At 46.7% G+C, this 26,400-nt stretch overlaps 2 protein-coding genes across 4 annotated transcripts in view; one reads left to right on the top strand and one right to left on the bottom strand.

Moving 5' to 3' along the window:
- RSPH14 (radial spoke head 14 homolog) overlaps positions 1 to 26,400 on the bottom strand; it is an 88,255-nt gene that overhangs the window by 20,530 nt on the left and 41,325 nt on the right. The gene's annotated exons all lie outside the window — the stretch shown is intronic.
- GNAZ (G protein subunit alpha z) overlaps positions 1 to 26,400 on the top strand; it is a 62,526-nt gene that overhangs the window by 7,316 nt on the left and 28,810 nt on the right. For 2 of the 3 annotated variants that reach the window (XM_026717073.2, XM_087913538.1), the window contains exon 2: positions 12,760 to 13,985. In XM_026717073.2, the coding sequence (XP_026572858.1) occupies positions 13,263 to 13,985 (723 nt within the window). In that variant the 5' untranslated portion in view covers positions 12,760 to 13,262. Of the gene's footprint in view, positions 1 to 11,159; positions 11,287 to 12,759; positions 13,986 to 26,400 lie in introns of those variants that run through there. The other variant, XM_087913537.1, reaches the window with a different exon arrangement.

The raw sequence follows: 26,400 nt of genomic DNA, 5'->3' as shown, positions 1-26,400 counted from the left end.
AAATATCTCTCCAGACAAAAGTAAAGAAAATGAAAGCCAAGCTAGAATTTCTAGAAACAACCTGAAATTTAGGCACATCCCAGAAGGAAGGAAGCTCTAGAAAACTATTGGATACGAGTGGATTTTTGAGTTTTAAAAATTGATAGGATAAAGTGCTGCAGAGTTTGATGAAAACAACTGCTTCATGACCTATTTGTAAAACAGTCAAATTATCTTTCCTCAAAACAAAACAAAAAATTACTGAATTTAAACAGAAAAAAATGAAGAGATCCTGGATCAAATATGTGGAGAAAATGGAGTATTTTTCTGAAGAGAGGTGGGTTTTTTTCCCCCAGGCTAACTTAATTTCTGAAATTTAGCTCCAGTGTGGGAGGCAAGTAAAGCGCTTGTGAGGGTTTGTTGATCTCTCTTGCAGTTGGAAACCCATGGAAAGAAGCCATGTTAGGCCACAGCTTTATAGATGGAGTTGTGCCATATCTGAAACTTTTAACATTTATATCTAAATTTAACTTGAAGTCTGAATGTTAGCTGCAATATTACCTTTTTTTTTCTTACAGATTCTGATTGGGTTAACTCAAGTTTCTAAAGGTGAATCCGAAATTTATTGACTATCCCCCCCCCTTATTTTTTGGCTGAATTATACTGGTTTTGGCCTTGGGGTGTTATGATCTGATCTGGTAGTAGAAGGGTGTTAACACCAGTCGGTTGCCATGCCAGATCAGTCTCTGATTGCCTTCCACCTCATTGGAGTCACATCCCCAATGCCCCTTCCCTCCCCCCCAGGAAATGGGGCAATGAACCCATCCTAGGCCAGGGGTGATCCTGGTGGGACTTTTTCCTAAGGGGCTTGGCTGAGTCACAGTCTGAATGTGGCTTCTCCTGGGCCAACTTGGGTTTTCCAGTGGAGCTCCGTGAGATGAACTGCCTGGTGGGTTGTTGGAGGAAGGCTGATAAGACCCGATACCTGGGACCACACCATAGCGATAGGGGTGACAAAACATCAACATTTCTCCACCCTTATTGCACCCACCAGTGGTTACCTGGAGGCCCATCTTAGCTGCTATGAGGTCCGTTCTAACCATCCGTTATTTGGTTACGCTGAGAGTTGCCAGAGTCAGTTTGGAGCTGGGGAACATCTAAGTCAAATACCTATTATTATTCTGTAAACCCTGTTATAATCACTTACTGTCTTTGTTACTGTTTTTTTTTTTTACTTTACTATTTTAAACTTTGCATTAGTATTTTATTACGTCTTCTCTTTGCCAATTCTAACACCTGGCTTGTAAGTATAAATAGGTCAAAGTAGAAAACCAAAGCTATGGCCTTTGTCCCCGTTGCTGGGGGACCTGCAGGAGGTTGTGCCAGATGCAGCCTGGAGTTGTAAGAAGTAACCCTCTTGTGACACACAGAATCTGGCTTCTCTTTCTTTCACAAAACTCACACATTAGGGTGATATGACAATTTTGGGGCTGGGTGGGAGGATTTGGATGAACTGAGCTAACTGCCGATACGTCTGATTCCTCGGTAGGCTCCAGCTGAGTGCCCTACTTTGAGAGGAAGGTGGCATCACACCAGCTTGGTACCCGGGCTATATTTAAGTACAAATCTGTGTGTTTCTAGTTAGTGAAGAAGACATCTTATATATCATTCTGTAGGAGGTGCTTGCTGCTGGAAATGGGAAATAAAAATATAAATTCTTCACTCCTGGAAAAGTTGGCATTTTTGAAAGGCAGAACAGACTTACTGACGGACGGTCTCTCTCTCTCTCTCTCTCTCTCTCTCTCTCTCTCTCTCTCTCTCAAACACACACATTTATAACATTTATTGGCCGCCCATCTTACCATAGGGTAACTCTAGGTGGCTTATAGTTACATATACAGTTAAAACATAAAAGGACATTGAAACCAAGGACACCTGGGGAGGGTGTGGGCAGCATGGGTGGCAGGTGGGATCTGTTGTTACTCAATCAACCACCCCCATTGTGCTGATCCCCCACTGGGGCCCCAAGCCAACTGGCACAGCCATGTCTTCAGGCCTTACGAAAATAGAATAGGGTTGGGGCCAGCCTCACATTGGGGGGGCAGAATAGACTTTTCTATTTTGTGGTCCCACCAGTTCTTCCTTGCAAGCAAATGGTATTTCTTGCAGATCTTCCAATGCACGACTGCTGCCACTTTGTCATGCCGTTGCTTGTCGTCAGTCTGGGCGATCTTCTGGCAGCAGCTAACCAGGTGGCCCACTGTTTCTTTAGCGTCTTTGCAGAGGTATCACTTCTATTCTGGCTTTCCATGTATTTGTTCTCACGGCTTGGTCTTGGGCAGCCGGAATTAGCCCCTCTGTCTTTTTCTTCAACTTTCCTGCTCTTAGCTATTGCCAGGTCTTGTTATCTGCTTTGTCTTCTACAGTATTTTTAATGTACTGACCATGTAATAGTTTGCCTTGCCCTTTCTCATTTTTATTCTTTATTTAGTCTTTCACGCAGGCAGGTTGGTCTCTCTACTACTTAGTAAGCCTTCCTGATATATACTAGGTTCAGTACATCTTCTTCCGTCCTTCAGATACTCTTCCAGTGCCGTCTTTTCTTCTTCAGCCATCTGACGTACGTGCAACATTCCACACCCACCTATTTTTCCTTAGTAAGTTGAGTCTGTATTGCTGCATCGACAAAGGGCATGATTCATTGCCATTATTTTTCTGGTTTTCCTATCCAAGCCTTTTAGTTCTGCTTGAGTCCAGTCTGCTGTTCCAGTTGTGTATCTAATGACTGGAATTGCTCAGCTGTTAACTGCCTTGATGGCATTTCCTCCAGTGAGTTTGGACTGGGAGATCTTCATTTTCACTTTTAATCTCCTTCTTGACTTCAGTGAACCTGATGAAGTCAGCTTAAAGGATACCCAGGTATTTGCAATGATTGTCTTCATCCAAACCAATGGTTGCCAACCAGTGGGCCGGGGACCACTGGTGGTCTGTGAGAAAATGTTGGTGGTCCACAAAGAAATGTCACCCCAGAGCAATTAATCCAGGCTGCGTGGGAATGCAAGGCTGTGCCACCCACATGGCCCATGGGAAGCTTGCGTCGCTTGCATTGCGAAAAACACAAGGTACTGAGGAGAAGGGAGGAAAGGGTGGAGGGGGGGAACTTGCCCACTCACCCCACGTGCCTGGCCTGGCCACCGGGCTGTTTCTTTTCGCTTCTTTCTTTTTCTACTTTTGGCTGAACTCAAGGAAAACAGCAAAAGTCTGTCTTTCTCTCCCCCAAACTCCGCCAGAAATGACTCTTTGGGACCCTGCAAGGCCTCCTGCTCCAAGAGGCTGCAAAGACTCATTTCTGGGGGAGTTTGGGGGAGAGAAAGAAAAACTTCTGCTGCTTCTGCTGCTTTCCTTTCATGAAGCCAAAAGTCTCTCTTTGTCTCTCTCTCTCTTCCCCTGAGAACGGAGCTAGAGACGGTATCCTGCGATCCCGAATAAAGAATGATCGATTGGTAGGAAAACAAGATGGGGAATTTTCCTGCAGACTTTTTTGGGGGGTTTCTCAGGGTCTCTGGTCCGCAGGATTTAAAATGATGAGTTTGGTGGTCCCTGAGGTCCAAAAGGTTGACCCTGATCCAAACTCTTGATGTCATTTCCATAGGGCGTCTTGATTCCTTCAGTTTTTCACTCCTTTTCTCTTTATTATTAACTACTTACATACTTAATGATACATATAAAAATATTTGCAATGAGGGGTCCTTGGTGCTTTCTGAGCTTTTTCTTGCAGACATTTTATTACTCAAACTACCTCAGTGCTTGGTGTTCGTACTTAGAGCAAATATTCACTACTTAGAGCCACTTGTGATTGAAGTGATATGAAAGATTGGTTCATAAATAAATAAATAGAGCAATTACCGAAGTCCTATGAAGTGCCTGCCACTGGAGCACAAGGTCTGAGCAAATCCTGCTTACTTTAATCCCTTGAAGGGAAAAGGATGGAGTAACTAATATTGCCGCGGAGGAGTCAGCTTCTCCCGATCAAAGGCCCCGCTGTGCCCCCACCTGGCTGCTACTGCTGGGACCCTCCCCGAGGCCTCTAGAGAACTGGAGAACCCAGCAGGTGAGGGCAGGTGCAGGCGCTGCCCCTCCAGGGGGAGTTTCTGGAAGCTTTGCTGGACTCTTGCAAAGCCGGGTGTCTCAAGCGCTTCGCGGATGTACATTGCAGAAATGGGAAGACAATGCTATTTGGGAATGGGACCGGTGGAGAGGAGCTTGACCTTACTTGACCCCTGGCTATAGGCATTCCCAACCGCCTTCCTCCATGCCCAGATATCCTGCCTCACCCAGGACTAAAAAGGACTCAGAAATAGCACCTGACCTGAACTGTAGCGGCCTGATGTGCTGTGGCTTGATGACGGGGCTGGTGCTGTGGAATTATTCCCTGGAAAGGAATGCCTGACTTGGATGCCCCTTCCTGAAAATTTTGGTGTGTGTGTGTGTGTGTGTAATTAAAAACTGAAACTTCGGGAGATGCTTGCCTGCTGCCCCAACACTTACTTTGCTTTCTACTTTTTTTTTAAAAAAAAATCTTGTTTTGCTATAATATTGGTGGCTATTTTTAGGATTAAGTCTACCACTTAGACTTATATACTGCCACATAGTGATTTATTTTTAGGATTAAAAATTAAGAAGGGCAATTACCCGATCCTATGAATTGCCTGCCGCTGGAGCACAACAGTCTGGGTCCTCAATTTGCCATCCAGGGAAGGATGGAAGGATGAATCAACTTTGAGCTGGTTAGGATTGAATTCCTGGCAGTGGGCAGAATCCGCCTGCAACGCTGCATTCTAACCACCGTGCCACCAGGGCTCTTTGCAGAATCATTCCCTGTTTGTTTTCAATATCGGGAAGTGGTTAAAAAGGTAGAACATATAATAATAGGATTGGAAGGGACCTTGGAGGTCTTCTAGTCCAACCCCCTGCTTAGGCAGGTTACTCTATACCACTTCAAACAAATGGTTATCCAATCTCTTCTTAAAAACTTCCAGGGTTGGAGCATTTACAACTTCTGGAGGCAAGTTGTTCCACTGGTTAATTGTTCTAACACCTATATTATTACAGACAAATGGCTGTCCAGTCTCTTAGAAACCCCCAGTGATGGAGGACTTATAACTTCTAGAGACAAACTGTTCCACTGTTAATTGTACCAGCTGTCAGGATTTTTCTCCTTCCTTCTAGGCTGGATCTCTCCTTGAATAAGTTTCATCTGTCTCTTCTTGTCCTGCCCTCAAGAGAGATTCAACCTGGAAAAAATAAGGAGAAACTTTTCTGACAGTGAGAGAACCATCCTCCTGTGGAACAGAAGCTGCCTTGGGAAGTTGTGGGAGCTTCATCCCTGGAGACTTTCAAGAAGAGACTTGGACTGCCCTCTGTCAGGAATGGTGTAGGGTCCCCTGCTTGGGCGAGGGGTTGGACTAGATGACCTGCAAGGTCCCTTTCCAGCTCTGTTAATCTGTTATATAGGTTGAGGCCCTCTTCTCCGTGGCAGCCCCTCAAGTCCTAAAAGACAGCTGTCATGTCTCTTCTACCCTTGGATAGGCTAGTTCCTCATCCTATGCTTTGGCCTCTTTGTTGCTTTTCCTCTGCATCCTGGTGCCTGGCCCTCTTTTCCTCCTTCTCTTTCTGCCTTAAGAAGGATGGAGCCATCTCTCAGGGGGGTTGAAAGGGCTTCAGTTACTGAGCTGCTTACACACACACACACACACACACACATCCTGCCAGCCCCCATGGCTTGGGAAGAGCTGGGGCCGGCTCTGCCAGGGGATGCAGCATTCTGGGAGGAGCTCCAGGGGAGACACAGACCCCCAGAAGGGCATGATGGAAAAGGGCCCCTCCCTGGGAATGGAGGGGCAGGGAGATTGGGGTTCCCTGGCGTTCCTGATAACCAGAGAAGAGCAGTGAAGGGGGCGCTGCCTGCTGCTTGTGGGGTCTTCATCTTCTCCCATTGCTCTTTGGCTTCCCTTCCCCTCTTGCTTCCTCTCCTCTCTGCTTGGCTTTGGTCCCTTCTCCTTTGCTGCAGGTTGTTGGGAAGGGGCATTTGTGTGTGTGTGTGTGTGAAGGATAGGGAAATGCAGACAAGGAAGCATTCATTTTATAAATGGAGGCGGCCGGCAATTATTGATTCAACTAATGTTGGTTTATTCTTTGTCCTGGCTGGGCTTTTATTTATGTTTTTAATCTTTCGCTGTGGCCTTCTGAGGCCGTTTTATGTTCAAGTGTGAGTTGTGCATATTTGTGGAAGGAGAATATCCAAAACTGGTTTTATAAAGCTCGCGAGAGAGAGAGAGATCACCTGGCTTTTTATTATGAGGAATTTGCCTTAAATTTAGGATTATTAGGCTTCGGGGTAAATGCTGTAGGTCAGAGTTTCCCCGACCTTTCCAGCTCGGAGGACCGGTGGGGGAAGGGGTTGGTCCCGTGCTCGCATCTCCATTGGTGTGACCGGTGGGCATGCACATCCACGCAAATGGCGTGCCCTTCCGCAGCCCGGTTCCGCTCAAGGCCCAGGTGTGGGCTGTGGCCTGGAGATTGGGCACCCCCGCTGTATGTGACAGTTGTGACGGATCAATCCGACCCCCGGCCTGGGCCTCAGTGCACCCAGTCTGAGGTTTTCAGGGCAGGGGTTCCAAATGCAAATCAAGGCAATAATCCTTGACTTACGACCACGATTGAGCTGAACATTTCTGTTCTTACGTGAGACATTTGTTCAGTTTTGCCCCATGTTACAACCTTGCTTGCCACCGTTGTTAAGTGAATCACTGCAGTGATAAGTTAGTCACACGGTTGTTAAGTGAATCTGGCTTCCCCATGGACTTTGCTGGGCAGAAGGTCACAAAAGGGAATCGCGTGACCCAAAGACACTATGACCGTCATAAGTATGAACAGCTTGCCAAGCATCTGAATTTTGATCCCATGACCATGGGGATGCTGAAAAGGTCGTAACTCTGAAAAATGGTCATAAGTCACATTTTTCAGTGCTGTTGTAACTTTGGTCACTATAAACCAACAGTTGTAAGTCGAGGACTACTTGTATGGCTAGTCTTGACTTGGAAAGTGAGACAGTTAGGTGAGTTGAAAATGGGGTGGATGTGAATTAAATCTATTTGTAATTTTATTCCCGTATATTCTGGGGCCAACCTTTTGGACCTCAGGGACCACCAAACTCATCATTTTAAATCCCGCAGACCAGAGACCCTGGGAAAATCCCCCTAAAAGTCTGCAGGAAAATCCCCCACCCTGTTTTCCTACCAATGGATCGTTCTTTATTTGGGATTTCAGGATACCATCTCCAGCTCTGTTCTCAGTGGGAGAGGGAGAGACTTTTGGCTTCATGCAAGGAAAGTAGCAAAAGCAGCAGAAGTCTTTCTTTCTCTCCCCCAAACTCTGCCAGAAATTAGTCTTTGCCAGCGCAGCCTCTTGGAGCAGGAGGCCTCGCAGGGTCCCAAACATTCCTTTCTGGTGGAGTTTGGGGGAACAGGAAGAAAGACTTTTGCTACTTTCCTTGCGTGCAGCCAAAAGCAGAAGAAGAAGCAGAAAGAAGCAGCCCGGTGGCCAGGCCAGGTGAGTGGGGCAAGTTCCCCCCCCCCCTTTGCCCTTTTTCCCCCTCCCCTCACGACCTCGTGTGGTTTGCAATGCAAGCGACGCAAGCCTTGTGTTCCCACAGGCCATGTGGATGGCGCAGCCTTGCGTTCCCATGCAGCCTGGATTAATTGCTTTGGGGGTGGCATTTCTCTGCAGACCACCAACATTTTCTCACGGATCACCAGTGGTCCCCGGTCTACTGGTGGGTGACCACTGATCTAGGGGGCCACTTTACAAGGAGCAATGGGCCAGACCCAAAGATCTCGGGGGCTGCAGTGTGTTGTGCACCCTGATTTTAATCAGGATTTACTAAATGGCAATATTTTTACTTCACCATGAACTACAAGCCAGGATTTATAACGTACAGTGGTGGGGTTCACACATTATGGCAGATGGTGGAAGGCTGGGCAGCTGTTGCTTATCTCTTCCGAAAGGGGGGAAAGAGGAGCTGGGTCACCATAGATCAGTGCCGCTGTGGCACCAATGCCAGAAGAAATTCTGACAGGGATCCTTGAGTGGTTCACCAGGCCTCATTTTGTGTAGCAGAATCGGTGTAGATGTGACCGTGGGAATGAACCAAGGAAGCATCCGACAGATTCTCCCGGCAGACTCTGGTAGAACCAAAGACGAAGCGTGGCTTGGACAGGGCTCCCCACGGGGGGACAGGGAGACAATGGCACCCAGCGTGCCCACGGCGCTGGGTTGGGCTGGAGGAAACAGGGTGGGGGATGCAACTAAGCTCCCTTCGAGGCGCTGTGCTGCTCAATGTCCAGTGAGGGATGGAGGGTCAGTTTGGTGTCCTGGCATGGGCGCCTGGCCAGGAATGAGGGTGGTTGGGTGGACCTGTGAGCTCTAGTCCTGCCTTAGGCACAAAGCCAGCTGGGTGACCTTGAGCCGGTCTCTCCCTTAGGAAGAAGAAAATGGCAAACCACTTCCAAAAACCCTTGCCAAGAGAACCGCAGGGATTGGTCTGGATAGTTGCCAGGAGTCAACACTTAGAAAATACTGTAAAAATTGCTGCTGACACGAAGATAGACTTAGCAAAATACTATAGGATGGTATAAATATTCCAGAGAATCTGGAGAAGCACAGACAATGGGAAGAAACAATGGGGAGAAATCGATGGGAAGTCCTCCAGGTGGGCTAGCAATAATCACAGAGGTGAATACAGGCTGAGGGGAGCCATCTCGGCCACAATCCAGGGTGAATCACCTGGGCGACACAGCCCCAAGGATAACAAATGTAGTCCTGGCTCCCTTCCAACTGTAAGATCAAGGGAAGTCCTGGGGCTCCCTAGTCTGCCTTGGTCAGGCTGAACACAGTTCAGGGGTGTGTTTCAAATATTTTTACCACCAGTTCAGTGGGCGTAGCTTGGTGGGCCGCACTTTGCACATGCGCACACACTTTGCGTGTGTGTGCCAAATGAGCACTTTGCGCAGGTGCAGAGGTGTTTTGAGTCACCTCCTGCAATCCTGCACTCTCCCTGATGCTTCAGCAGCGGCTGCGCAGCAATTACCGTGGCGTGCAAAGCAGCTGCGCTTCAAAAGCAGGCCATGAGGGTGAGTAGGGGAGCCAGGCGGGCGGGCGGGTGGGCCCAACAGCAGAGCAGTGGAGAGAACTGGTTCAGTCTCTCCTGCTCAGCAGTGCTACCGGCTCGGTAGAACCGGGCCAAACCGGTCAAATACCACCACTAGCGCACTTCCATTTTGGGAAGAACATTCCACACTGGAGGGTATTCAGAAGAGACCTCCAAGAGGATACAGGACCGGGAAGGAGAAAAATGATGAGGAACCGCGGTTGGAAGGCAGTCTATAGGTGTAATTGGCGGAAGAGAAGACCAGCAGTGGCCTTGAGTAGAAGGTGGAGCCGCATTCTTCTAAGTTCTTGCAGAAGATTGGACAATGGATTTAAACTACACAGAAGTAGATTTTGGTTTCAGATTTAGTTTCAGGAAAAAAAAATCCTGAGCCCTTTGATATGGAACAGGGGAAGTGGGGTATAATGGACTGTGTGGGTGACCTTGGGGGACGAAGGGAAGAGAAGCTGCCTAAGAAGCAACCAGACAAGAGAGATGGGAATCCCCAGGGCTAAACAGACAAGGGGAAACAAATTTAGAAATGGATCTGCACCAATGGATCAAGGACTTTTGTGGCGGAGGGACGTTTTTGTTCATACAGCCTTACAGTAAACGAGCTTTAGCTCACCTGGTTGGGTTTCCTGTCTGGTTTAGCTAGGAAGGCTGGCAGAAGGCGATGATGCCTCTTTGGTGGAGGGCTTTAAAGCCGGGGTCTCCAACCTTGGCAACTTTAAGCCTGGCGGACTTCAACTCCCCAGAATTCCCAGCCAGCAAGCTGGCTGGGGAATTCTGGGAGTTGAAGTCCTCCAGGCTTAAAGTTGCCGGGTTGGAGACCCCAGCTTTAAACGGATGCTGGGTGGCCCTTTGTTGGGGATGATGTAGGAATGGATTGGACCAGGTCACATCCTGTAGTTTGATCTTGCTAAACCCCAACCAAGTGTATGGTGTAAGTGTGATTTAACGAGCACCCCCCCATTGATTAAACCTTATTTTTTGCATTCATATTCCATTGAATTTGAAATTGGCTCATTAATTTTGTGAAACTAGTTGGCATGCAGAGTCAGCCCCACCCCCAATAAAGTAAGAGGGAAATGAGCACCAGCCCCCATGTCTCCATAAGGCAGGGCGGTGGCGCAGTGGTTAGGAGGCCATATTGCAGGCTGACTCTGCCCACAGCCTGGAGTCCGATCGGGACAGGGTTCTATCCAAGGTCGGTAAAATGAGGACCCAGATTGTTGGTGGCCATAAGCTGACTCTGTAAACTACTTAGGGCTTTAAATTATGGTGGGGTGGTATCGAAGTCTTAAGAGCTGTGGTGGCACAGTGGTTAGAATGCAGCACAGCAGGCTATTTCTGCTGACTGCCGGCTGCTGGCAGTTCGATTCTCACTGGCTCCAGGTTGACTCAGCCTTCCATCCTTCCGAGGTGGGTAAAATGAGGAGCCAGATTGTTGTTGGGGGCAAGAGGCTGACTCTAAACTGCTTAGAGAGGGCGGCAAAGCGCTGTGAAGCGGTATATAAGTCTGGGCGCTATTGCTATAATAGGATGAGGCTTGAGGTCTTTGCTCCTCCGTGGAATCCCTGTTAGTAGTGACAGTTCGATGAGTCTTTGTGCTAGAAGCCTTTGGGGCAGGCCCAAAGAATGGAGCGGGGCAGAGGAGGAAAAACGGGGACAAGGTCAGTCAGGGTTTCCAGTCTTGCTTGGGCCCTGCAACTGAAAATGAGGAGATCCTTCCAGGCAGTAGCAGCTCTTACGATGTTTTTTTTTTTCTGTGTGCGCAGGTGTGTCTGGAAAGTGGAAAGAAGCAGGTGTGGCTGTGTGGAGGAAGGCCTTTGTATGTTGCGAGGAGGAAGAGGCACACAGTCAGATCCTGGACTGGGAAGCACTTAGGGGTGGAGGCATCCGGCAGCACACTGAACCCTGAAAGGGGAGGGTGAGCAAGAAGGCTGAGCTGCCCTGGACCCAGTGCTAATGCCCTGCCTTGGGCAATCAGAATGGGAGGGCCGTTCCGAATGAAAAAAGAAACCCTCTGTGTGCAGGAGGAGGAGTGGCAGAACCTGGGAGCAAAGTCGAAAGAGGCAGCGGCCTAGAACCCCTCGGTAACCACAAAGCCCAGCCTCCTTTTGACCCTCCTCTTGGCCCTTTTCTCACTCCAAGCAGGTGCTAATGGTTATTTCAGGACATCCCTGTGTGGGGGCAGGAGTAGCAATAACTCAGTTCAGTTGGACTTTCTCGTATGGACTTGGCCTTTTGCACCTGACATGGCGGCTGTGTTATTTAAAACCAGGTCTTTCACAAAGCTTAAGACCTTCCTCACAATCTCCTGCCCCTCGCATTGGTTCCACTGTAGCGGAGATGCTGGTTCCACTGTCCTTGCCTAGTTTTTACATGATGGAAGAAGCATCAGGACCAACAAGGGTTGTTGCAGAGCCCGATGCTGTAAATCATAGATTCGTAAATGCCAAAAATGCAAGAAGTGTCAAAAAATTAAGAACACTCTGCTTATGCCTAGAGGCACTCTTGGCCAGTCAGAACTCCTCAACTTCAACCTCTTCTCCTGTCTGCTCTCCTCTTGGAGAAAAGCTGGTCAGGAGGGAAGAAGGTCATGAATAGCACATCTGCTTTGCCGTCAAGTGGAAAGATCCGGCTGTGGTGAGGCGAGGAGCTTTGCTCCCTGTTGAGCTAATAAGCACATCTTCCCAGCACGAACGCTCTTCTCCTCAGTTGGCTTTCCCACAATTGCCCCTCTTTTCCATTCAGGCTGAAGGACGAGGGGAATAATAGCAATAGCCAGAGCCCTTAGACTTATACACTGCTTCCCAGGGCTTTCCAGCCCCCTCTAAGCGGTTTACAGAGCCAGCCTCTGGCCCCCAACAATCTGGGTCCTCATTTGACCCACCTGGGAAGGAGGGAAGGCGGAGTCAGAGTTAGCCTGCAATACTGCATTGTAATCACTGTTTACCATGGAAGGAAGGAAGGAAGGAAGGAAGGAAGGAAGGAAGGAAGGAAGGAAGGAAGGAAGGAAGGGCAGTAGCAATAGCCCTTAGACTTATATTCCTCTTCACAGTGCTTTCCAGCCCTCTCTAAGCAGTTTACAGAGTCAGCCTCTTTCCCCCAACCATCTGGGTCCTCATTTTACCCACCTGGGAAGGAGGGAAATCTGAGTCAACCTTGAGCCTGGTGAGGATGGAACTCCTGGCAGTGGGCAGAGTTTGCCTCCAATACTGCATTCTAACCACAAGGAAGGAAGGGAGGGAGGGAGAGAGGGCAATAGCAATAGACTTATATACTGCTTCACAGTGCTTTACAGCCCCCTCTAAGAGGTTTACGGAGTCGGCCTGTCACGCCCAACAATCTGGGTCCTCATTTGACCCACCTCGGAAGGAGGGAAGGTGGACTCAACCTTGAGCCTGGTGAGATTCGAACTGCCAAATTACAGGCAGCTGGCAGGCAGCAGAAGTAGCTTGCAGTACTGTATGCTAAACACAACGCCACAGATGCTCACAATAAGGTCTTTAGGAATACAAAAAGAGCCAGCAATCGAGCTTATTTATTTTTCCTTCTTTCTGCAGGTGGGGATGACTGAGTCCTGTGCCCAAACGTGATGCTGGCCCTAAAGAATTGCCCGCAGCACCATGGTTTCCCAGGGCTTTGTCTGCACCTGAGGGCCACTTGCACCTGGACCATCCATAGCAGACCGAAGCGTACCCAGCCGACGTACAGTAGATTCCTTGCTTTGCAGAAGAGGAGGGCAGAAGGATGCAGGAGGACAAGGGCAGGACAAGGAGAGAAAGAGATCTGACTCTTTTGTAGGAAACAGAAACTTTCCCTTCCTTACTGGAATGATTTTCCCCAAGCAAGCAGGCCTTGAGGTCGGCTGCGATGGTGGCCCGTAATTGCTGGTGACACATTCGAACTCCGTACCCCTGCTGGGAGAGGTGGAACTGCTGGCGGAGGGGCGTTTTGGAGGAACCTTCTCAGCCGCCACCCAGCTGTCCGTCCCCTCGAGACCCAATTCCAGGAGCTCCTCTTTGGAGTGTCTCAGGTGGCCTCTCCTGCTCGCCTCCGCTGTACCATGGGATGTCGGCAAAGTTCAGAGGAGAAAGAGGCGGCGCGGCGGTCCCGAAGAATTGACCGCCACCTGCGCTCTGAGAGTCAGAGGCAGCGGCGGGAAATCAAGCTCCTCCTCCTGGGCACCAGCAACTCCGGCAAAAGTACCATTGTCAAACAAATGAAGATCATTCACAGCGGCGGCTTTAATTTGGAAGCCTGCAAGGAATACAAGCCCTTGATCATTTACAACGCCATTGACTCTCTCACCCGCATCATCCGTGCCCTGGCGTCCCTGAAGATCGAGTTCCATAACCCCGACCGCGCCTACGACGCCGTGCAGCTCTTTGCCTTGACGGGCCCTGCGGAGAGCAAAGGGGAGATCACCCCAGAGCTGCTGGGGGTCATGAAGAGGCTCTGGGCCGACCCCGGGGTGCAGGAGTGCTTCCGCCGGTCCAACGAGTACCACCTGGAGGACAACGCCGCCTACTACCTGAACGACCTGGACAGGATCGCCGCCTTGGACTACATCCCCACCGTGGAGGACATTCTGCGCTCCCGGGACATGACCACGGGGATTGTGGAGAACAAGTTTACGTTCAAAGAGCTGACTTTCAAAATGGTGGACGTGGGTGGGCAGAGATCCGAGCGCAAAAAGTGGATCCATTGTTTTGAGGGGGTTACAGCAATAATTTTCTGTGTGGAGCTGAGTGGATATGACTTGAAGCTGTATGAAGATAACCAAACCGTAAGTGGGCCTGAGCCTTTTTCTTCTTCCTTCTTGACGGCCTCATTGCGGGGCCTCTGAGAGAGTTTGCTCTGTTGCTGAACTGCCAGTCGGGGCTGAATGGTTGCTAGAGCCCATCCTGGGCTTCCCTCCTGCTGCCTTTATAGAAGAGCTTCGCCTTCTCAATGACTTACTTAGATGAAAGATAAAGTAACTGCCTATCAATGGGGGGCGGGGGGGGGAAGGTTTCCCTGGGAATTTAGTCATTAAGATGCCGCTAAAGGCAAGCCAAGGGCAGCAGGGGAAGGGCTGAAGCCTTGGGGAGGAGGGCTGCCCGGATGTCAAGGGGATTTGATGGATGGGGAAGCGTCTTCTGCCCAGGGAAGCTCTCCCTATGAAAGGGGTGCAGCAGAGGGTCTCCAGGGGTGAAGAGGTTCTGTTCTGCAGGTGCCAACTAAGAAGTCTAGGCGTGGCGGGTGGTCTCACCTGGCAGAGAAAGCCAAAAACTCTATGGGCCTTATTACAGAAGAGGCAACTGCAATCTCCCGGTGCTTGTAATCGATCGGCCTTTTCCTTCGTACCGCTAGAATGGAGAAACAACCTCAAGGGTCTCATATCTGATTTTTTACTTCACTTTACCAGAAATGAAGCCTATCAGAGCAAGTGAGTTTTCAAGAACCCTTTCATTCATGAACTGTTTGTGTTTGCCGAGTCTGAATATCCACAGCCTCTCTTTTGGTGCATATATATGTGGGTGTCTCCTGTCAAAGGAGAGGAGAGACAGTTTTGGGAGGGGCAGGTGAGAAAATAATTTTACAAGTCAGCTTGGAATTTGAGCAAACATAATTACGGAAATCTCCGACTATATAAAAGTGTTTTGAGAGTGTTGCTTTTACTCTCTCAAACTTGATCTTTATTGACCATTTTCTTTGGTCTTCCAAAATCTTGCCTTGCTATAGAATTTATCTATGGCAACAACACGTATCTGACCTGCACGCTGGTATCCATCTGTTGTGATGGACCTTCTGGGTAACCCTTTCTGCAACCACTGAACTCTGCCAATAGTTGTCCAAAGAGGGAGGTCCATGAATTCAACTCCTGGTAAATGCTTTGAATCCCATAGAATAAGCCTTGAGGAGTCCCAGTCAAGGACAAAGCCATTGTTTGGTCATCTGGTGGTCATTGCAACTCTACACAATCAGTGTATTATTATTGTTGTTGTTATGTATTAAATTCATTTGCCACCCGTTTTGCCACAGGGTGACTCAGGGGGCTTACGATGGTAGGAGCCCTTCATTGATTATGGACTTTGAGAAAGATAATCGTTTACATTTCTTTAAATGATAATTTTCTGGGAACTGTTCAGCACAGCCCCAATTCCATTTGGCTCAGCCACGTTGCCTTTATAGGGATCCCTAGAATGCAGGCGTGGAGGCCACCTTGCACCCATCCATCCAAGCCTGCTCCCTCTACTTTGCACCTTCTTTTTTCTGTTCCTCCCAATGAATATTTACTGACTCTGAAATAGGAATTGAAGAAAGAGCTCAGGGTTTCTTGGAATCCCTTCTGACCACCATTCAGCTTTGTGTCCATAGAAACTGAGAAGAAGTTCGCCCGTTTCCTCACATTGCGCTGTTTTGGTAGGATGCATTTCAGCAAAGAGGCAGATCTCCACAATTGAGATGCAATTGTGGGGGATTGCAGGCAGCCTGAGATGGGCACAAGAGCTACTTAATTCCCAGAGCTCTTTGCCAAATGATGGGAGAGGAGAGTTTTATTCTTGAGTCCTAGTGTAGTTCAGAGAGTGCTTGTTGCAGTCAACATTGTAGAGCCAGTGTTCTTGCAAATAATAAAGCTACTCTAGAGATCTGTGAGAAACAATCTTGAAAATGATCAAGAATGTAGAAAGAAAATGCATCAATAGAAGATAATATTTGTAGCTCACAGTTGAACTGTTGGCTCCTTGGCACTCTCTGACCTTGGTTGTTTTTCTTGAAGACGTTTCATGACCCAGTCAGGTCACATGATCAGGGCAAATCCACTCCCGTTTAACTCTGAGGGTGTTATCTACCTGGCTCATGAAATGTCTGTAGGAAAACCACCCAGCTCAGAGAGCACCAAGGACCCCAAAGAAAATGTAGCTAACTGAAAATATTTGGAGAGGATAGTCCAGTTGTGGCTAATCTTTTTGGCACCGAGTGCCGAAACGGGAGCGCGCTGGAAACCGGAAGAGCCGCTCCCCAACACGTGCACGCGGGACCACCAGAAACTTAGCTTCCCAGCGCATGTATGCGCACTGGCCACCTGGTCTTCCAGTTGCTAACACGTATGTGTGCACTAAGGCCAGCTGGCGCATGCATGCTGGGGAGCTGCTTTTCTGGTTTCCGGTGTTCCCATGTGCGAAGACCAGCCTTTCAGCGCTCCCCTGCACAGGGAGACCAGCTGGCTGGTGCACATGCATTCGCTGGAACCCAGAAGAGCAACGGGCGACAGCTGGTGTGCCAGGAGAGATGGCTCTGCATGCCACTTCCAGCATGCATGGCATAGATTTGCCATCATGCGTATAGTCTGTGTAGAGATCCTCAGTCATCCAAGTCATGGTTGTCCCAAAGGTGCTTTTTCAGGAGGCAAGTGGACTTTCTGGTTTTTAAAAAACAGAAACGGAAACAAGAAAGTCCAGTTGCCTCTGAAAAAGCACTTTTGGGACATTTGGACATTATGTGGAATCACAAAGTGGAAAGCTGTCACCTGCTATCCATCTGTTAAAATACTGAAGTTTGCTGATGACACAACAGTGATTGGTCTCATTCGTGACAATGATGAATCCACATACAGACAGGAGGTTATACAACTTGCCTCGTGGTGTAACCGGAACAATCTGGAACTGAACTCACTCAAAACCATAGAAATGGTGGTAGACTTTAGAAGAAACCCTCCCATACTACCACCTCTTACAATACGAGACAACACCGTATCAACAGTAGAGACCTTCAAATTTCTAGGTTCTACTCTATCACATGACCTAAAATGGACACCTAACATCAAAAACGTCATCAACAAAGCATATCAAACAATGTTCTTTCTGTGCCAAACTGCTCAAACTGCCCAAGGAGCTGCTGATCCAGTTCTACAGAGGAAGGATTCAGTCTGTCATCTGCACCTCTATAACTGTCTGGTTTGGTTCTGCAACCCAACAGGACAGACACAGACTCCAGAGGATAATTAGGACTGCAGAAAAAAACAATCACTACCAACCTGCCTTCCGTCGAGGATCTGTATACTGCACGAGTCAAAAAGAGGGCTGTGAAAATATTTACAGACCTCTCACATCCTGGACAGAAACTGTTTCAACTCCAACCCTCAAAATGACACTATAGAGCCTTGCACACCAGAACAACTAGACACAAGGGCAGTTTTTTCGCCAAACGCCATCACTCTGCTAAACAACTAATTCCCTCAACACTGTCCAACTATTGACAAAGTCTGCACTGCTATTACTATTAATCTTCTCATCACTCCTTATCACCCATCCCCTCCCACTTGTGACTGTATGACTGTAACTTTGTCGCTTGTATACTTACGATTTATATTGACTGTTTCCTGGTATGATTTGATTGCTTCTTGTACCTGATGACTATTATTAAGTGTTGTGCCTTATGATTCTCAACTCCTGACGAATGTATCTTTTCTTTCATGTATACGGAGAGTATTTACATCAAGACAAATTCCTTGTGTGTCCAATCACACTTGGCCAATAAAGAATTCCATAAATCTATGCTCAGTGCAGAAACCCTAATCAGGTGTTCCAGTTGTCTCAGCATCCACCTGGGATGACCACCTGGGCACATTCACAGGGAGAGCGAGTGCGGAAAGACCCAGGTGGCCTGGAGAAACAAGATTAAGTCTCTGCTCCACTGAGATGAAGGTTGCTGTCCAAATGCCCGAGGTGCAGGTGGTCCTCAACATACAACCATTCATTCAGTGACCTTTTGACATTTCAAGGATCCTGAGAAAAGCGCCTTTCAACTGGTTCTCCGGTTTACAACCACCGCAGCATCTCTATGGTTTATGCGATCGAAATCTGGGTTGCTTGGCAACAGAGATGTATTGAGGGCAGTTTCACTGTCCTGGGGTCCTGTGATCCCCACCTGCAACCTTCACAGCTGGCTTCCAACAAGCAAAGTCAACTGGAGAAGCTGGATTTGCTTAACGACCACACGATTAAGAGAACCGTGGCAGAAAAGGTCATAAAACTGGATGTGACTCACTACTAAAACTGTCTTGCTTAGCCGTGGAAATTCTGGTCCCAATTGCACTTGTACATGGAGAGGCCATCAAAGCTCATGCTCGCAACGGAGAGTGGTTTTAATTGTTCCCGTGGCTGTGAAATCACGGGTAGTCCTCGTTTAACATCCACTTGATCAACAACTGTTTGAAGTTACAACTGCGCTGAATGAGGAGTGCTTAGGGTGGCTTTGCCAAGTCCTTCCTTTCGGGCTTATTTGTGCCGTCTCACCCGCACCGGGGCTAGCTTGTCCTTCAGAACTTTCTAACCTTTAAAAAGAGCTTCCGCCTTACTGAAGTTTTAGCAAGCCCGGCACTGAAAGAAATACGAAGAAAAAGAAAAGACCTCTTGATGCGTTTTTTGTAATGCCTCAAAGGTTTTGCTTTGGACAAGAAGAGGCTTCCTTTGGCAGGCGTCATCTCGAAGAAGGAGCCGCATCTGTAGCAGCCAGAAGCCGGCCTGGAGGCAGGTGCTTCTGGCTCTCTGCCTGTAGCCACTTTGCTCCATTGGGTTCTGCCCAAAGAGTCCTCCTTTTATGAGCCAACCCCTCCCCCCCAAATAACTGTGGAGGTTCTCAGCCCTCCAGGTCATGGTTGACCCAAAGGTGCTTTTTCAAAGGCAACTGGGCTTCCTTTTTCTCCTTGAAGATGTTTTCCTTCTCTTCCAAGAAGCTTCTTCCATTCTGATTGAAGGGTGGAGAATTGGAAGGATTTGTATTCCTTGCAGTCACTATTTGCGCTGTTTAGGTGACCCTGAGGGCCCAGATAAGCTTCCAAGTGGCCTCAAGGACTCAGAGCGCTAAGGACCAGCTTACTGCAAGGAATATAAATCCTTCCATTCTCCACCATTCAGTCGGGACCCCAAAAAGCTTCTTGGATGAGACGTAAACGTCTTCACGGGAAAACAAAGCCTCTTGAAAAAGCACCTTTGGGGACAGGGACACACACACACACACACACACACACACACAGACACTTTACTGGAAGTTTTTGCCCTTCTTTCCAAAGTTTAGTCCTTAGTCCCAGTCACAAGAGGGCAGCCAGGGTTGACTAGAGGAGCCCCAGATTCTCATCTAAAGTAATCGGCTCATGTCACTTGATCTTCAGTTCGGCAAAGCATCTCTGCTCTTTTTTAGAGCCAGAGGAAATTACAGCTGCACCTTCTTTAGGCTAAGTGCCCAAACTTGAATATTTGGGATCTAAGAGCTTTTATAGACAATCTAGCAGAAATGTTTTGTGAATCAGACAGCGCTCCCACTAATGCTTTTCACATTCCGCGAGCGAAAGAGAAATTGGCCAGACTGCATTGAGGTTTTGGTCAACGGTTAGGAAACAGAGTCCTCCGGGTTCACCAGCTGCTAAGGCACATCTGGAGGGCTGCACTCCCAGTTGTACATCCACTAAGAAGGTGAAGGCATAGCTGTGCACCTGGGGGAAATATTTGTGTCACTCATTACAGCTGCAAACACAGTGTAGGACATGATCATTATAATTTATACTGAGGTACAAACAAATTAGTGTGCAGTTCTTCCCTTGAGATGCTGCTTGGCTTTGTACCACTCCCTTAAGCGTTCACATGCCCTTTGCCGCTCCTCACAAATTAAAAATATATTTTCAGCCGCAGCTAGCTAGAAAATAGTTTGATTCCCCCCCACTATTATATTAAGCCATTTGACAACGTAAACCACAACCTACTTCTTGGTAAGCTTGAAAAATGTGGGATAGACAGTATCGCCATTAGATGGATTTGTAACTGGTTAACAAACCGCATTCAATGTCTACTCCTTAATGGAACTATGGTACCTCTCATAGGCCCAGTACTCGTCAATATCTTCATAAACTATTTAGATGAGGGGATAGAAGGGGAACTCATCAAATTTGCAAACAACACCAAGCTGGCAGAAATAGCCAACACCCCGGAAGAGAGGCTTAAGATCCAGATGGGCGCTCCATCACTGGAGGCTTTTAAGAAGAGACTGGAATGGTATAAGCTCTCCTGCTGGAACAGGGGGTTGGACTAGAAGACCTCCAGGGTCCCTTCCAACTCTGATGATATTCTGTGATATTCTATATTCCCAGCTAGAAGAAAAGACATGGAAGGGAGCAACGCAACTCTGCATATTATAGGGCATCTCGATAAATTAAATATTAAAAGATCAAAAGCAAACATGCCAGAATGCTGAAATAATTTATCTTCTATTCTCCTTGCCAGCTTCTGTTTTAGAAAATTAGAAAAGAGCCAATGGACTGCTAATTTTTAAAATGCCCTGGCTGGGCACAATTTCCTTGATGGGTAGATGGGTGGAGAGTGGGGTTCCGTTCAGTTATATGCCCGTGGGATGTGGAAAAACAGAGTAGAAATGATACAAACAAACAAAACAAATCTTGCCAAGGTGATATCACCTTTAGTGTAATTTGTAGTGGTTTTCTTTCCCAGCCTCAGATCCTACCTGGACCTGCTGCAGTTTGTCAGTGTCCTTCCTACAATGCAATGTTACTGAAAGCAACATTCGGTGTGCAGAACGTTACTTGACTTGATGGTAAAGCTGCACTTCAGTCTCTGCAGCCTGTTAAATAAATTTGCTTTTTCTTCTTCTGCAGTTACATCACACTTTTAGTACATGTTCAGCTTGTTATCCACCAACCCACAGAGATCTTTTTCACACACATAAATAGAAATTAGTGTCACTTTGTATGGTCTCACCTATCTTGCCTCTCATCGTGCCTACCAATATGTACCAATATGTAGACCTTTATTTTTTTTAATAAACTTTATTGAATTTTTATTACATTAAAAACAAAAAAAATATATCACTCAATAACAGCTATTTGTGGTGCTTATCATATAACAATCATTTGTGCAATATTTACAGATATTAATTTGTGCATAATTATATTCTTATTTTATCTATATTCTAGATTTAACAATTACCTATCCTTAATCTGTCTCCGATCTATCCAGCTATACCATTGTTCCCATACCTTATAAAATATTGAAGCTTCCTTATCTTTTAAATTCAGTGTTAGTTTATCCATTTCAGCACAATTCATAACTTTTTGTATAACCAGTTCCTCTACAGGTATATATGGCTGTTTCCAACATTGAGCAAAGGCAATCCTGGCAGCACTCAGCATGTGTAATAATAAGTATTTTGTGCTTTTTACGTGTTTTTTTTGAAGATCCCAATAGGAAGAGTTCTGGTTCTAGGTCTAATTGTTCATTAGTGATTTCCTATAGCCAATTTTGGATTTTGAGCCAGTATTTTTGAGCCTCTAGGCAGGACCACCACATATGATAACATGTTCCCTCTTTTTTTTTTTACATTTCCAATATATAGGACTCATTTTAGGGTACATTTTAGCTAATCTCGAAGGGGGTAAGTGCAACCTATAGAACATTTTATATGCATTTTCTTTGTATGTTCCTGATTTTGTTAATTTGTGATTTCTATTCCATACAGTCTCCCAGTCTGATAACTTTATGTTATGACCAGTATTTTGGCCCCATGCAGTCATGCATCCTTTCACTACTTCTAAATCTACTTCTAGGAGATACTTGTAAATTTTGGTAATATTTTTTTTATCTGGGCCTAATAAAATTTTGTCTAGTTGTTGAGGTTTCGAGTATATTCCATGCTCCTTTTTATATCGACTTTGTATTTGGAGATAAGCCCACAAGTCTACTCATAGCCCTTGTTCTTGGAGTTCCTGTATTGTTTTTAAATTTCCATGTGTATCCAATAAGTCTTTATATTTTAACATTTCATTCAGGTCTAAATTATTTGGGTGGATCATCGCTTCCATAGTAGATAGCCAGATTGGGATTTCTGTACAGTGTTTCTTTTTAACCTTGATCCAATGAGCGAATGTCTAATCAGATGTCTGAGGAATATGTAGACCTTTCAAAGGATTACATACAGGCACATATACAGGAAGTAGAAAATGAGTGTAAACATCACGGGTCCCCCCCAAAAAGTTGTATTTGCAGAAAGATGGAAAAACTGAAAGCGATAGAATCGGGATTTTGGAGAAACTTGAGAAGCTGGGACAGCGGGCAGAATAGCAGGTTCTAAGCTGGCTCTAAAGGAGGATGGTGTCAGGCTCAAGATAAATGGCTGCTCCTTTTTAATTCTGCACAGCTAGACCACACGTAGAGTATGGTGTGAATTCTGGGCCCTGCATTTTAGGAAGGATGTTGACAGACTGGACGGTCTCTTAAACAGCAAGATGACAAGGGACTTGGACTAAAACTTGGGTATGTCAGGCTGGGAGAATCATAAACCTTTTATATCTACAAGGAACTGAAGGATTGCCATGTAAAAAAACGGAGCAGGATGGTTGTGGGTTGTTCTACTACAAGAAGCAAACGGGTGTCAGTTACAAGGAAGATAATCCACATGGACCTCTTGGGCAGGTCATTTAATGGTCCAGCCTTAGTACACCAATAAAACCCAATTAAGCCCACTCAATCCTGAGCCACCAGGGTTCCTCTCCACTGGGCTGGGCTTCTGGCTCGCTTTTATGTTCCTCCTGAGATAGAGTACTCTTGACCGTGGAAACTCCAGGACTCAGACATGCCTGTGTTTCAGGGCTAAGTCCACTTTGCCTCAAGATCTGTAGAGGTTCTCCGTCCTCCGGGTCATGGTTGCCCCGAAGGTGCTTTTTCAGGAGGGAACTGGACTTTCTGTTTTTTTTTTTCTTTTGAAGAAGTTTTGCTTCGCATCCAAGAAGCTTCTTTAGCTCTGACTGGGTGGTGGGCAATGGAAGGATTTATATTCCTTGCAGACAGCTGGTTATTTGCATCCTTTTAGCAAGTTAAGGCCACCTGGAGGTTTATCTGTCATGAGGGTCACCTGAGTGGTGTTCCTGGTTCCTGGAGGCTGCAAGGTGTGGATGTATTACCACCTGTCTGCAGGGAGTATAAATCCTTCCATTCCCCACTATCCTGTTGGAGATGAAGAAGCTTCTTGGATGAGAAGCGAAACGTCTTCAAAATAAAAAACAAGGCCGTCCAGTTGCCTCGTGAAAAAGCACCTTTGGGGCATCCACTTTGCCTCACGCCTTTGGTTTCTTCCTTGGGAATAAATTACAGGTTGTCCTCAACTTACGACCACAATTGAGCCCAACATTTATGTTGCTAAGTAGGAAATTTGTTAAGTGAGTTTTGCCCCTTTCATGACTTTTCTTGCCACGTTTGTTAAGTGCATTACTGCAGTTCTTAAATCAGTAACCTAGTTGTTAAACAAATCCGGTTTCCCCACTGACTTTGCTTGTCAGAAGGTTGTGTGTGTGTGTGTGAGTGTGTGTGTGTGTGTCATGTGACTCCAGGATGCTGCAACCGTCATACATGTGAGTCAGTTTTCAAGCATCCAAATGTGACTCACATGATCGTGGGATTGCTGCAATGGTCATAAGTCACTTTTTTCAGTGCTGTTGTAACTTTGAATATGACCACTTTGAATATGTAAGCCGAGGACTACCTGTATATGCTTGCAACCCATTCAGCATGTTCCGGAGCCCCTCCTGAATTGTAATTATCTCTTTGCATTAAGACAACACGGAGAACTGTTCCCCATAATCTGCATAAAGACCCTGCAGTCCTTGGCTTGCCACAATTGACCTGCCTTTCCTTTGCATGTCTCTGCAGCCTTCCACTTCTTAGCCAACCCTATTCCCAATATTCGGCATTGCGCTGCTTTCCCCTTCCTTTACTCCACTCCCTGGATCAGGTCTGCAAGGCATTTCCAAGCACATCCTTCCTCGTTCTTGGGAGATCGTGCAACCCATCTCTTGTCGGGAGTCCTTTATCTCAGAAAGGCCTCCTGCTCCCGAAGAAACCAAACGGTTCCCACGGACTAGGAGTCCCATCTGCAGGGCCAGTTGTTAACTTCCAGCACTCATTTCCGTCTGTTCTGGGCCACATGTGCGTCGAGATAAAGGAGGGAAGAAAACATCTCCTCTGCCTGCAACTCCTTCACGATCCTACACAGGGCTTCCTAGTCCCTGGAACTGTGCCATCCATTCCCATGGGGATCAGCAGAAGGGGACGTTTGTTGGTGGGCTTTTAGAATCCCAGTTGTGTGCCCAGGAAGGGAGCCTGTCTCTCTTCGTATGCTCTCTGTCGAACTGATGGTTGCTGAGGACTCAGTTAGTAGGGAGTCTCAGATGTCCACCATCTGCCTGCTGCTCTTCAGGTCCAAGCTTCTAGAGCCTTCTCCCTCTGCGCTTTCTTCAAGATCCAGAAATACCATCTAAGGAGGGATGGAATCTGTCCTGAAGCTCCAGAGTTGGAGAGTTCTACTTGACATCCTCTGCCTTCGTGTTATTCCTTCTTTTTTATTCCTACTCTTCCTATTACTTCATTTTGACTTCCTTTTGTCTTCTAAAAAGCTTCTTGCTACCGTAGTTCTCCACAAGTGTTTCCTGGCTTCCATTCAAGAATTGTCCTAGCATACTTAGAATTAGAATTCTTTTATTATTGGCCAAGCGTGATTGGACACACAAGGAATTTGTCTTGGTGCAGATGTTCTCGGTGTACATAAAAGAAAAGATACATTCGTCAAGAGTCAAGAATCATCAGGTGCAATACTTAATGATAGTTATAGGGTACAAGACGCAATCGAATCATACTAGGAAACGGTCAATATAAATCGTAAGGATACAAGCAACAAAGTTACAGTCATGCAGTCACAAGTGGGAGGGAAGGGGTGATAAGGAGTGATGAGAAGATTAATAGTAATAGTAGTGCAGGCTTTGTCAATAGTGGGACAGTGTTGAGGGAATTATTTGTTTAGCAGAGTGATGGCATGGGGGGAAAATCTCTCCTTGTGTCTAGTTGTTCTGGTGTGCAGTGCTCTGTAGCGTCATTTTGAGTTGAAACAGTTTGTGTCCGGGATGTGAGGGGTCTGTAAATATTTAGATCAATTATTATGATTGGAAGATGTATTTTGAATTGCTATACAAGTATTATTTGCCGAAACATATATGGTAGCCATAGGCTTCATTAAAACACCTTCTGACATCTGGTTATAGGCTGACAATCATAACTATTAAAGAACTCTCTTCAAAATTAGAAGATTTAATCAGAAATTTGAAAAATAATAAGCACCTAGCAATTATTAGCAATGGTTGCTGGACTTTGCCAAATTAGATAATGAAAAGTATAAAGAGCCATGGCATAAAAAATGGTAAAATCCAATATATGAATATAATTATCCGTCTGAGCCTACACTTGGGTTCTGACATATCACACGTCTGTGGATTTAGAATGGCAACTTAACGATTCAAAAGGCTGAAGGCAGAGAAAGAAAGAAGGTGACATAGGAGAGGCAGGTCCTTATCTAAGCTCTGTATGCTTTTCTAGACTATTAGGATCATAATCTTTGGTTGCCACAATATAAAAAAAGATGTTAAGATTCTGGAAAGAGTGCAGAGAAGAGCAACAAAGAGGCTTGAGGCTAAAAGAACTAAAAGAACAGTTGCTGGAATTGGGTAAGTCTAGTCTAGTGAAAACAGATAAGTGGTGGCAGACACTGAGCTCGTCAACCAGAAAGGGTGGCAGTTTGGTGGTTCGAATTCCTAGCACTGCGTGACAGAGTGAGCTCCCATTCCTTGTCCCATCTTCTGCCAACCTAGCGGTTTGAAAGCATGCATAAATGCAAGTAGAAAAATAGGGACCCCTTTGGCGGGAAGGTAACAGCGTTCCGTGCGCCTTCGGCGTTTAGTCATGTCGGCAACATGACCTTGGAGACGTCTTTGGACAGTGCTGGCTCTTCGGCTTTGTAACAGAGATGAGCACCACCCCGTAAAGCCGGAAACGCCTAGCACACATGTGTGAGGAGAACCGCTCCCTTTCCCGTAGCCTAGTGAAAAGGACCAGAGGAGACATAAGAGCACTGTTCCAATATTTGAGGGGCTGCCACAGCGTGGAAGCGGTCAAGCTGTTCTCCAAGGCACCAGAAGGCAGGACAAGAAGGCGCAATGGGTGGAAACTAACTAAGGAGAGAACCAACCTAGAACGAAGGAGAAATCTTCTGACAGAACAATAAACCAGTGGAACTGCTTGCCACCAGAAGTTGTGGTTGCTCCATCACTGGGGGCTTTCAAGAGGAGATTGGACGGCCATTTGTCCAGAATGGAATAGGCAACCCTG

The sequence above is a fragment of the Pseudonaja textilis genome, chromosome 15 (assembly GCF_049901715.1).
Source record: "Pseudonaja textilis isolate UNSWEBS1 chromosome 15, rPseTex1.2, whole genome shotgun sequence".
In the NCBI taxonomy this organism is placed as follows: Eukaryota; Metazoa; Chordata; class Lepidosauria; order Squamata; family Elapidae; genus Pseudonaja; species Pseudonaja textilis.
This window is presented reverse-complemented; position numbering and strand designations above follow the sequence as displayed.